This window comes from Crocuta crocuta, unplaced genomic scaffold, assembly GCF_008692635.1.
Source record: "Crocuta crocuta isolate KB4526 unplaced genomic scaffold, BGI_CrCroc_1.0 scaffold44, whole genome shotgun sequence".
NCBI classification, from domain to species: domain Eukaryota; kingdom Metazoa; phylum Chordata; class Mammalia; order Carnivora; family Hyaenidae; genus Crocuta; species Crocuta crocuta.
Genome location: NW_027530179.1, coordinates 6633135 through 6646249, shown reverse-complemented (window position 1 = coordinate 6646249; position 13115 = coordinate 6633135). Strand labels below are relative to the sequence as shown.

At 51.7% G+C, this 13115-nt stretch overlaps 1 protein-coding gene across 4 annotated transcripts in view; it reads right to left on the bottom strand.

Moving 5' to 3' along the window:
* CCND3 (cyclin D3) overlaps positions 1–13115 on the bottom strand; it is a 103947-nt gene continuing 90832 nt past the window's right edge. For 2 of the 4 annotated variants that reach the window (XM_077764971.1, XM_077764969.1), the window contains exons 2-5: positions 5774–5989; positions 2638–2797; positions 1711–1847; positions 1–1202 (exon numbers count right to left, since the gene is read on the bottom strand). In XM_077764971.1, coding sequence (XP_077621097.1) covers positions 1035–1202; positions 1711–1847; positions 2638–2797; positions 5774–5944 — 636 coding nt within the window. In that variant the 5' untranslated portion in view covers positions 5945–5989 and the 3' untranslated portion in view covers positions 1–1034. Of the gene's footprint in view, positions 1203–1710; positions 1848–2637; positions 2798–5773; positions 5990–6876; positions 7103–13115 lie in introns of those variants that run through there. The other 2 variants (XM_077764968.1, XM_077764970.1) reach the window with 2 other exon arrangements.

Here is a 13115-nt window from a genome sequence, read left to right as displayed (position 1 = left end):
CAGGCTTATTCCAGAATCTTTATTAAGGTAGCATGATGGTCCTGGGCCACCAGCCTGGACCTTGTGGCCTTAGGAAAGACCTGTGTCAACAGGGCTTGCCTCCCTCTCCAGACAAGGGCCCGGTCCCCTCCAGTTTATCCCTACCCCACCCCTCTGCCCCCAGAGAATGGAGCAGAGGGCCAAAGGGAGGGGAGGGCATGGCCCTACCCCAGGCTATAGCAGCTCCTTGGCCACAAGGGTCCTCTAGCCAGTTAGCAGAGGGGAGGATGCAGCAACCACCAGGGTCACCACCGTGTGTGGGGTCGATGGGCCCCACCACACCCTCTTTCAGTTGTCCTCAAAGCAATTAATAAATTAAAACAACTTCTTCCTTCAGCACTAACCCCCCTCAATCACACAGGAGAAGCTGGGCAGAAAGCAAAGCAAGGAGGGATTGGTCGGTGCTTGCCCGCCCCTTGGACAGAGGTCCGGGCCCTCCCTGTGGGAGCAGCTGTGAGCATGGATTATATGGGGGCCTCCAAAGCGCGTCAGGAGGAGCTGTCCAGACTGTTTCCCCTTACACGTGTCTATCAGAATCTCTGAAGTTTCTTCAGAAAGACCCCAATCCAAATGCAGTAACTCTGGAAGGTGCAACACCTTTGCAAGGCACTGGGGGCATTTGGGGATTTGAGAACACGAGAGCCCCCGAGATAAGGGGGCCTCCAAAAGGAATGCTGGTGCATGTATTTTTACCTACTTCAATCTCATTTCCGACCCGCCTGGCCCACTGCCAGCTAGGATCAGGGAAAGAGTGGAGCCAGTCAGATGCAGGGAAAAGGAGGAGCCTGGTGGGCCACCCAAACACGGCTGGCCAGGCCCCTTAGTGCACACTGCAGGGATAGGTAGGGCCTGCCCCCTTTGGCTTTGCCAGGGGCCAAGAAGAAGGAGCCCCCTCAGGCTTCGGACGTGGCGTGGTTCGTTCCCGCAGGCAGGGGGGGGGGCGGCGGTGTCCCCTCCTCTGCTGCCAGTGGCCGCTGGAGGGGGCCTCTCCGGGGCTACAGGTGGATGGCTGTGACGTCTGTGGGAGTGCTGGTCTGGCTGGGCCCCTGGCTGCTGGAGCCCCTGGGGGCCTTGGGCGCCGGGCTGGGCGACGTCTGGGCGGCTTCTCTGAGGCTCTCCCTCAGCGCAGCTTCAATCTGCTCCTGACAGGCCCGCAGGCAGTCCTGCAAACGGGGAACAGCCAGGCGTGACTGCCGGGGGGCATGGCAGAAGGTCCCCCTTGGAACGAAGGGTCCACTTCCCACCCCCACAGCATCTGGTGGCAGGTGTGGGTGAAAGACACCGTCCAGCACACAGGGAAGTTGGGAGGTTAGGCCACAACCCAGCCTCAGGAATCAGCCTTCAGTTCTAAGAAACTGGCAAGAGGATGTGGCAAGGGAGTGTGAGAGCAGCCTAGTGATCTGACAGCAGGTCCCCCACCCCCACTCTTGCACCTCATTTGGCAGGAAAAGGGCACCCAGGGACAGTGCCCTTCAACCCACCCAAGACACCTGCTCTTCTCCAGACCCAGGCGGAAGACAGAAGGCCACAGAAGCCCCAGGGGTGGGGCAACTGAAACCAGGAGTGGGGACCAGGCTAGGGACACGCTCCACCCTCTGCTGGAGGGTCAGGGAATAGCGCTGCTTCAGGAAGTGCTGGCGGGCCAAAGCCAGGGCGAGCCCCTGCACTCACCACCTCAGTGCCGGTGATCCCCGCCAGCAGCTCGGTGAGCTCATCCCCAGTCGTGGAGCACGCGCCCAGGCCTTGCACTGCAGCCCCGATGCTGCCCGTGGCAATCATGGACGGTGGGTACATGGCAAAGGTGTAATCTTGGAAAGAGGAAGAGGGAACCATGAGGCAAAGGCTTAAAAGATCATGGCCAGCACAGACTTCCTATTGCTCGCAAAAATGCCAGGCAGCATGTCCGGAGCTGAGGGAATACCAGAAAACCAGCAGTGAGTGCTGTAAGAGCAGTGAGGGAGAGAGGCAGGAAAGGGTCTCTCAGAGAGAGAGGAGCAGGGTGGACAGGAAACTTCCACAAGTCTGTCAGCTGCAGGGCGGCCGGTGGGTAAGCCGGGGACCAGAGAGCGAGGGAGGCTCTCCCTGGTGCGGAAGCAAAACCAGGATCAAGAGACCTTGGTTCTGCTCCCAACTTAATGACTGTGAGACCTTGAGCAAGTCACTTCTCTCCAAGTCACCTACAGGCTGGTGGTCTCTAAAATCCCATACAGCCTTGGGGCACCTGTGTGGCTCAGTCGGTTAAGTGTACAATTTCGGCTAGGGTCATGATCTTACAGTTTGTGAGTTCCAGCTCCGTGTCAGGCTCTGTGCCGACAGCTCAGAGCCTGGAGCCTGCTTCAGTTTCTGTGTCTCCCTCTCTCTCTGCCCCTCCCTTGTTCACTGTGTGTGTGTGTGTGTGTGTGTGAGTGAGAGAGAAACGCTAAAAAAAAAATTAAAAATCACATGAGCTCTGATCATGTTCTGCTGCCTCTTCTGAGCCCCCCAAAGAGATAATATTGACAAATTTTGAGAGGAATACAAAGTAGAATCCAGTTACCTCCCACCCTTCCAAGTATTCATATTTCCCTCATCTGGCAAAAATGTATATAGGGCTCTTACCTGTAGCACAAAGGGCCAGAAAGGTCTGGGCATGTTTTTTGACCAAAGCCTGTCTGTCACGGGGCAGAGAGAGCCGGTGCAGAATGAGGGCCAGGAAATCATGGGCAATCACAGCAGCTAGGTCCCACTTGAGCTTCCCCAGGACCAGCACCTCCCAGTCCTGGTGTTTGGGAAAGAAGGTGGGGTCAGTGGCTGAAGAAGGGAAGGGTAGGGAGTAAAGCAGAAATGTCACCGGGAAGGAAGCACATCAAACTTGAAGGCAAAGACCCCAGTTCTGCCTCTGAGTTTAAGGACCGGCGTTGTGGAGTAGGGAGTCTGGGGCACAGAAGAACTGGGGGCATTTGCTTTGAACACCAACTGCTCCTGCTCGTTCACAAGGTGCCAGAACTACGTGTTTGATATGAACTGTTTCTTTCAATCCTGTCTGGTTATCTCTTGGGGGCCAGTAATCCAGGCCTTCTCCCGACTTCATGCAGGGATCTGGGCACTTCTCCAGCCAAGGCTGAACGAAAAGACTGCAGCAGCAGAGACCACCAGCAGCATCACAATAACCTTGAACCTCCTCTGGGGTGAAGCAGAAACACTCCATAATCCCAAGGATTTGTGAAAGTGAAGATCCCCACTAGCCTCTCCTCCAGTTCTGCATCCCAGCCAAGTCCACATGTCTTGAAGGCACCCAAACGAACGGGCATGAGGCTGCGCCTCCTGTGACACACCCACTGAACCAACCCTGAGGTTCCTCAAAGGAGAGGTTGCCCAACCCAAGCCACACCCCGTTGGTGGGATCGGGGGTGGGTCCTGAGATACGGCACCCTGCTCCACCCCTTTACCTGCAACCACAGTGCCTAGCGTCACCGCGGTCTCAGGAAGCGGAGCAGAGGCCCAGCCCGGCAGGATGGATCCAGAGGATCCTTGAGGGACCACCTGCCTGCTTCTACATTGGCTGGGAGCCTCACCCAGTCCACTTGTCTGGGGCTCCTTGTCCTGGCCCCATTTCTGAGTTGCACACATGAGGATTTCTTCATTGTTTTATCACAGGAAGGAACTCATGGGTTTGGCCCCTTTCTAAGGCAGAAATGGCAACCCCACCCAACCTCTTCCAGGCCACCAGTCACAGCTGTCCCTCTCCTGGCCCCCACCTAGGTGTCATCCTCCCAAATCAGCCCCAAGCCTCTCACAGGGCCCTACAGAAAAGGGCCTGGCCCAGAGTCAAAAGAAGTTGGGCAGAGAAGCCAGCATTCTACTCATGCTTGCCCCAGTTCTACAACTCCTAACGCAGAAGTGAACAGAAAGCACCTATCCTCCAAGGAAAGATCTGGAAGGCGACTTGGAATGGGGCTCTCCCTGTGGGGAGGCATGGAGGGGAGGGGGTCCCATGTGAGGGACCTGTATCCGGGCAACTCCTGAGAATCTCAGCCTTTGCCTAGTGGAGAGCACACCCCTGGGAGTGATTAGTGGTGGTGGCTGGCAGCTTCTGTCACAGCTGTAGGCTCTAAGGCCACCCGGGCTAGCCAGGGCACCCAGACCCGCCTCATCCGCTTCAGTGCAGTGCTGAGGCAGGACAGGACCTTTCCCTCCTATGGGCCTCAACCCCCTCTGCAGCAAAAAGGTTTGGACCGACTGGAGTCCTGTGCAGTCCTTTCCAACTCTGTCCTTCTAGAAGGCATCTGCACACTCCACCCCCAGCTTAGGCACAGGGAAAAGATGAAGAGTCCTTGGGGCCTGTTCGGAAAGACTCCCCTCACACAAAGGCACACACACCATGCTGGTCGCTTCACGAAAAGGAAGTACCCTTCTACCTTCCAGCCCAAATCCCTCCAAAAACATCTTGCTCCCTGGTCCTGGAAACCGGCTCCACCTCCAGACTTGCCAAAAACTACCAGATTCATCACAAAGAGCCGTGGGGCCTCCCGGATTCCCAACCCCGGCCTCCTACTCCCATCTCTGAGAGCTACTTGGCAGGAAGAGGAATCCTGTTCCTCGACAAGCAGCAGTCAGGGGCCCCAGTACCCTGGCTTCCAGGCCAGCCAATCACGGCAGCCTGCAATGCTGCCCTCCTCCCCGGGAGATGGGGCCCAGAGACTCCTCTCAGGGTCAGGAGGAGACTTGGCCGCTGTAGAGCAAGGTGGAGGAAGGTGCCAGCTCACCCATCATCTCCCCCTCCCCCAGACCAGCCCCTCCCCCCCACAGCAGATGATCTGCCTGCCCTAAATCACCTCTTCCAGATCCAAGCGATTCCCCCACCTCCTCTGCAGGCTCAGTGGGGACAGAGGGCCTTGACTCCCTTGCCCGGCCTCGGGAAGAGCCAGCCCAAGTTCCCAGCAAGGGGCCCAGGGAGCCACTTCCCAAACCACAGGAGTGACAGCAGCTCCCCACAGGGTTATGAAAGACCTCGGTCAGAGTGGGTGGGCCGGGGGAGGGGGCGTCATTATCACATCGGAAGCAGCTGCAGTTCAGCTGCCCGGCTGCCCTCAGGCAGGCCTTCTGCTAAAGGGAGAAAGGCAGCGGTGATTCCACCAGGCCTGAGGCAGCTGCTCAAGTTCCTCAGAAGGACCAGGAAGGAGCTCACTCTTCTGGGACAGAAAAGGAAGGAAAGAAGGTGGGATGGCAACCCCTTGGCCCTTCCGGAGAGCAATCAGGGCCTGACTTTAATCGGCTCTGGGAGGCTTTTCAATCACAAAGTCCACACTGGGATAAAGCCTCAACCAAGGCAGCCCCCTCCCCCACATGCGGCACATTCCACTCCCCCACTCTAGTGGGGGTGTGCAGGCATGTCCTTTTGCTGCCAATAAATAACTCATGGTGGCTGTGTAAACCCAGAGGCAAAGTACTAGTGAGTATAGACATGCAGTTTGACTTGTTGCTATCTGGGGGAAAGACCACGAAGGAATGGCACCCCCTGGAGGTCGGGAGAAGGGGATTCAATTCATGCCGGCAGCTCAGGCTTGGGGGCTGCGGCTGCCCTGACTGTCTGACAGTCCCCCTGCACTGCCACATCTTTTGCCCCCAAAAATAAATAAATAAAATCGCTTCTGCTACCCTCCCCAGGGTCAGAAAGTTTCTGAGGTCTTGGCTTTCCTTTTCCGGGTAAGCGTGGAGGCAGTGTGAACGGGGGTGGGGAGAGTTAGGCACGCACCCGCAGCTGGCGGGGAGAGACAGAGTGGTCGGTGTAGATGCACAGTTTTTCGATGGTCAGGGGCGTAGTCTCGCGCAGCTTGGAGGCCAGCAGCATGCAGACCGCACCCAGGAGCTGCAACTGCGCCTTTCGGGTGGGGACGCAGGACAGGTAGCGATCCAGGTAGTTCATGGCCAGGGGGAAGACTTCCTCCTCACAGCGCTGCTCCTCACAAACCTGGGGGAGGGCGCACAGTCACTTCTAGGGCAGGGGCATGGGGAACGCAGCAGCGCTAAAGGCGGGGGGGTGGAGGGAGACACTTAAGGGAAGTGGAATGGGGGGCAAAAAATGGGAGGGGGGATGTGTACCTTGTGAGACAAGGACCTATACGGAGGAGGATGCGCCTTCCCCAAGGTGACGCCCCCCACTTCCTCCGCGTAGCCTGCCTCCTTCCCCCTCCCCGGGATGGGGGGGGTGGAGTATGCCAGAGGCTCCCTTCCTTAAGGATTCCAAACGGAGACTGCCCTCAGCCATAGCAAGAAGGGGGTTGGGGGCCGGAAGAGTTACACACGGTGGGCAGAGAAATGGGACCTTACCCCCATTACCACCACCCACTGCACACACCCAAAGGGAAGGGAGGAGACTCCAGCCGCTGCCTCCCGCACTTTTCATTTCCCTGACTGCCGGAACAGCGAGCGCGCCACCCCCACCGTCTTCCCCGCCAGAACCCCGCGACAGACACAGGAACCGGCTCCGGGGCGGGGGCGGCCGAGCCCAGGGTTTTCCAGGCGCAGTCTCCTGAGAAATCCGAGCGCGGGAGGGAAGCAGGAGACGCTGAGAGAAGCCGGCGGGGAGAGGGTGGCCCCAGTCCCGCTTTCCTGGCCCGAAGGGAGGGCTAGTGAGGGTGCCAAACGACCGGCAGTCAGAGTTAGGGCTGGGGAAGGGAAAGGGACACCACGGAGGCGGTCGGCTGGCTAGGGTGCCCGAGTGAAAGACCAGGCCCCGGGGATCGGAGCCAGCGAAGCATCTTGCTGACTGTTGTCGGGACCAGGATGTCCCCACAGGGCGGCTCGGGGATGTCCGGATCCCGGCGGCGGGGGAGGGGAGACCCTTCCGGGAGATACCTCCAGCATCCAGTACGCCAGCATCTTCCGCATGTGCGGCTTGATCTCCCTCTGCACACACTGGAAGTAGGACGCGCGGGGCACGTAGCGCTCCTCCAGGCGGAGCAAGCTCTGCAGGACACGCTGGTCCCCCAGCAGTCGCGGGTCTGGCCCGGCCCGGGGCGCGTGCCGGGTGCCCTCGCAGCACAGCAGCTCCATACTCGGGCAGCGCACGGGCGGGCGGGAGCTGGGGNCTCCCCTGACAGGCGCCCCGCCCCTCGCGACGATGTAGCAACAGTGGAATGCGAGCGACTCAGCGCGCAGGGGGCGGGGCCTCCGGAGCCCCAGACGGAAAGGGCTGGCTGGCCGCCCCCTCCCCCCGAGCGGCCGCATTGGTCCGCGGGGCGCGCGCCGGCCGGCTTCCGGGCGCTCCCGGCCCTTCTGACCACCCGCTGGAGAGAAGCTTCTTGGAGGTGGGCCTCTTCCCTTCGGATGAGCCCTCCCCTTTCGCTTCTCAGACTCTAGCCTCCCGGGAAAGAAATTTCTGCCAAAGGTTATTCATTCATTCGACAAACCCTAACCCCCCTCCCCCCCCGCTGACTGCTCTGGGTAATACGAATGCTGATCAACTGGGCCCTTCTTCGTGCACAACGATCTAAGCACTTAACGTGTAGCAACTTATTAAATCCTCACGAAAACGCTCGGGTATTAAACTGATTTCGCAGATGACGAAGCTGAAGCGCAGTGAGTGTAACAATCGTACACTGGCTGTGGCAGAGCCAGGGCCGGGAGGCTGACGTCTGGTTCCACGGTCTGGGCTCTACACCATTGCTACTTAAACTGCGATCCCCAGACCAGCAAAATGCGGCCTTCCCAGAGAGCTGGTTAGAAGTGGCCCACCCCAGACCTGCCGGATCAAAATCTGCATTTCAACAAGATCCCCGGTGATCCCAGTGCACATTAAAGTATGAGGAGGGCCGGCCTAAATCTGCATATTACACAAATACGAGCGGACGGAAAGGCCAAGGAATCAAGGCCTCACCTTGTCGTTCAGTGGGCTCTGTGGCCTTGGACAAGCCCTGAAGTCGGCCTTAGTTTCTGTTTGAGGAAAACGTGGGCGGAGAAACTAGATCCTCTGAGAAGGAGTTTCTTGCTCAGACTCTATAAAATCTTCCAATTGCCATTTCTCCTACTTCCCAAACTTTGGGTTACTTTGCAGTTTCCCCAAAGCTGGATTCTACATGACCAAGAGGCCGACCAGAGGCCTCCAGGAAGGCTCCAAATGGGAGGAGGAAGCCTTGGGGATCCCTGCCTCTCCTGGGGCCCTCCCGAGGAAGGAGGCACAGAAGTGAGTTGTTAGAAACAGGTCGCTTTTACAGCAAGTTCTAGGCTAAACATTTTCTCAGGGAAATGTTCTTTTTTACAGAATACATTTTACTGTCATTTTCATAGCATGAAACTATTCACATTTTCATTGCATGGAACTATTCATTTACATTGTAGAAAACTTCGACAATATGGATAAGACACACGCAAAAAGGAAATAACCACCCGCAATTTCACCATCCAGAGAGAACCCCTTAAAATGTCAATGTTTGTTTTTTCTAAAACTGTTCTGTGAATGAACACATATTTTTAGGAATAGATTATTGCAAGCTGTNTTTTCCATGCCATTAAATATTCTATGTATTTTTTAAATTTTTATTTATTTTAGAGAGAAAGAGAGCATGCAAGTGGGGGAGAAGGGCAGAGGAGAGAGAGAGAGAACCTCAAGCAGGCTCCAGGCTCAGCATGGAGCCCTACTCAGGGCTCCATCCCAGAACCCTGTGATCATGACCTGAGCCAAAATCAAGGGTAGGGCTCTCAAGGACTGAGCCACCCAGGAACCCCTAAATATTGTACTTTTTTAATGGCTACATAGTATGCCATTGGTGAATGTATCATAATGCATTTTACCAAAGCTGTAGTATTGGAAAACTTAACTCGTTTCTAGTTCTTCCCTATTAGGAATAATACTGTAAAATATTTTTGTGGTATTATCTTTGTGCATACTCATGACTGTTTCTAGAAGTGAATTAATTTCTAGAAGTGGAATTTCTCAATGTAAGGTTATGAAACATTCTAAGGCTTTTGATACAGTTCTTATTACCAAATTTTCCTGCTAAAAGGCTGAACCAATCTAAATGAACAAACCTTAGGAAACATGAAGAAAAAACAAACCCTACCAGCTGGAGAGATGAAAATGGCACATTAGTAATTATATATACTTTTAATTCAAGGGCCCTTGTTGTATCAACGTGTCTGTGCCATGTGCCTTGTGTGATCTCGTAAGTCTTTTAGTCCTGTCTTGAAAAATACAAACATGCAGTTTCTTTAGTTAATCATTGCAATGCACTCTTTCATTAAAGAGAACAATACATTTAGGGGTGCCTGGGTGGGTCAGTAGGTTAAGCATCCAACTTTGACCCCCACATCAGGCTCTGTGCTGACAGCTCAGAGCCTGAAGCCTGCTTTGGATTCTCTCTCTGCCCCTCCCCTGCTTGTGCTCTCTCTCTCTCAAAAATAAACACACATTAAAAAATTTTTAAAAAAAAGAACACTAAACTTAAAATTATAAAGATTAGGTATGAAGTTATGGAAGGAGGAAAGATGTTGAAGTGTAAGTGGCTTTTAGGGTGCAGGAGAACTAAAAACTTGTAGCTTTTGAAATAAGTACAGAACCCGAAACTAGATCTGTCCTGGAGGAACGTGTTTCTTTACTTTTAGAATTATTGAGTGGGACTATTGAGATAAGAAAACTGTACCTTTGATAAGACAGCAAACCACCATTATTTTTTATCTTAAAAATGTTTCCAGTTTTATTGAGATATAATTGACATATATATCAGTTACATTAAGGTATAAGACATAGGGATTTGATATATGTGTATGTTGCAAAATGACTACCGCAATAAATTTAGTTAATATCTATCTCCTCATATAGTTCATTTTTTTCCTTCTTTTTTAAAAAAATTTTTAACGTTTATTCATCATTGAGAGACAGAGAGAGACAGAGTATGATCATGGGGGGGGGCAGGGGGGGAGATCAGAGAGAGGGAGAGACGTAGAATCCGAAGCAGGCTCCAGACTCTGAGCTGTTAGCACAGAGCTGGACACGGAACTCGAACCCACAAACCATGAGATCATGACCTGAGCTGAAGTCGGATACTCAACTGACTGAGCCACCCAGGCATTCCACATTTTTTCCTTCTGATGAGAACTTTTAAGATCTATTCTCTTAGCAACTTGCAAATATACAATATTGTTACTACAGTCACCGTGTTGTGCATTACATCTCCAGAACCCATCTACCTTATAATTAAAAGTCTGGATCTTTAGACCACCTTTTGCCATTTCCCTCAGCCCCCCAAGCTTCCCCACTCCCTGCCTCTGACAACCAATAATATGTTCTCTGTGTCTATAAGTTTTATTTTCTTAGATTCCACATACAAATGAGAGCATATAGTACTTATCTTTCTTTGTATGACTTATTTCATTTAATGTATGCCCTCAAGGTCTGTCAATGTTGTTGTAAATGGCAGGATTTATTTTTTATGAATGAATGAATGATCTTTCATTATATATATTCTACACACACATACACAGATACATATGCCACATGTTCTTTATGGAGAAAAACTGGGAAGATAAACAGTGGAATATCTGTAATAATATTAACTATTATTAGACATTTACATTTCTTATGTAAATTACCTATTTATTTCCTTTGCTCATTCTTTTATAGGAAATTTTTCTTATTGATTTATAAGTGCTCATTACATTGAAAGGACATTAACCCCTTTTCTCATTTTTTCTTTCTCATATATTTTGCAAATACATTTTTTGGTTCATTGTTCGCCTTTTATTTTTGGTTCATAGTAGATTTCTTTTTTCTTTTTCTTTTCTTTTCTTTTTTTTTTTACAAATAGAAGGTTTTTATTTTATATAGCTTTATCTATTGATATTTTCTCTAATGACTTATGCCTTTGAATCATGCCTTGCCCACCTTTACATTATAGAAGCATTACAAGAAGATGTAGGAAATACTTATAGGTGAATTTTTTTTTTTTTAATCACCTAGGGAATTTGTTGAAAATGCACTTTTCTGGGCTCTGCCTCAGGGCTTTTCATTCTTCAAGTCTGTGATGAGGCCCCCAAATCTGCAATTTCAAGAGTACACACTATAAAGCTGGGTTGTTTTTTTTAAATATTTATTTATTTTTGAGAGAGAGAGAGAGAGAGAGAATGCCTGCGAGCAGGGGAGAGGCTGGGAGGGGAGAGGCGGGGGGGTGGTGGGGGGAGGCAGGAAGAGAGAGAATCCCAAGCCGACTCCAAGCTGTTAGCACAGAGCCTACAGCACAGAGCCCAACATGGAGCTCAATCCCAGGAACCACTGAGATCATGACCTGAGGTGAAATCAACAGTAAGACACTTAACTGACTGAGCCACCCAGGTGCTCCAGGTTTTTGATAGCATATTTATATTTCCTGCATTTATTTATTATATCTTATTAAGTGGGGCTCTCGCCTTACTTCTCCCAAATTATCACTCAAATGTCCAGGACACTGATTTAACAGTTTTTTCTTTATCACTCACTTCTCTGCTCTAAGCACCCCTTGGCCTGGTTCTTGCACTTCACAGTATGCCTTATTTGGGTCATTCATGGTCAAAAAACTTCCCCGGGAATTGGCCCTCAGAATTCCTTCACCTTTTACCCAAGGAAATTTACCTGGTCTTTACCCCAATATCAAGCATGAAAGTGCTTAAGAGAAACACGAAAAGCTCATTTAGTCTGAAATAACCATGGTCCTTCACTTCTAAGAGAACTGGTCTTCAGCTACAGCAAGAGGCATGTAAGTTAGCACAGAAAACTCCAGTTACACAATATGAGAAAGAGGAAACAGAACCTTCCTCTATGCAGACCTCTACATACAAGACGGGACCTCTCACTCCCCTCCTCATCCCGTCAGCCCCCCTCCCACCACTGGTCAGCCCATTTATCCTCTGCTCCACTTATTCATTCATCCTTTCAGATCCAACTCGGGTCCAGCCTCTCCCAAGAAACCTTCCTAGAAACTACAGAAACCAATCCTCTGGCCTCCAACCCCCTGCGGATCTAACTGTACATGCTTTAAAACTATACATTTGGCTGGCTGGGTTCTGGACCTGCTCTCTGTCCCCATCCAGAGCATAGCTCTTAGAAAGGGAAAGAGAATCCATATGTATTGAGATCCAACAATGTGCCAGGCACTGGGCAGGGCGTTTACAGTCCGCCATCTCACCGGTGCTCTAAGAATTGTTTTGGGATGGGAAAACTGAGGTACCAATGGAATTAAATAATTAAATAATTAAATTAAATAGCTTGCTGAAGGTTCGCTTAGCTCTCCCCAAACCAAACACTTTTTAACTCTATACTGTGTCTTCATAAGGAGGGGACTGTGCTTTATGCAAGACCTAGCACTGTGCTGTGACCACCAGCAATAATATCAGTCCTTGGGTGCCTGGGTGGCTCAGTTAAGTGTCTGACTTCGGCCCAGGTCATGATCTCATAGTTCGTGAGTTCAAGCCCCACGTCAGGGTCTGGGCTGACAGCTCAGAGCCTAGAGCCTGCTTTGGATTCTGAGTCTCCATCTCTCTCTGCTCCTCCCCCACTCACACCCTGTCTCTCTCTCTCTCAAAAATAAATAAACATTAAAATAATAATGATAATAATATCAGTCCTTTATGGAGGGCTCCCTGCATCCTGGGCACTGTATGTACCCGATAGGTATTAAATTATCCCATGTTCCCATCAACTTCATGAGAAGTTTATTATTATTTCCCTCCCATTTTACATAAAAGGAAGCTAATACTCAGAGTAGCTAAATAACTTGCCCAAGTTCACGTAGGAAGTCAGTGGCAGTAGCAGGATTCAACCCAGGCAGTCTGGCTACAGAGTCCCTGCTCTTAACTGACTCATTCTTCTGCCTCTTGTGCTGTCCCATGAGTGTTGGCTGATTTCGGAGTTGTTGATTTACTGAGGAAGAGGCACACAGAGACTGCCCAGTCCTAGAAGGTAGGGTGTGAACCTGTACCCTGGGAAAGGGAGCTCCTGGCAAGTGGGGCCTTTTGAGGGATACCTCTGCCTCGCCCCTGGCTGGGACTGCCAGGCCCAGAGCTGAGTCACCCAGAACCTCCAGGGTCAAGGAGCCAGTCAGTGACAAGCCAGCTATCCTCTAAGG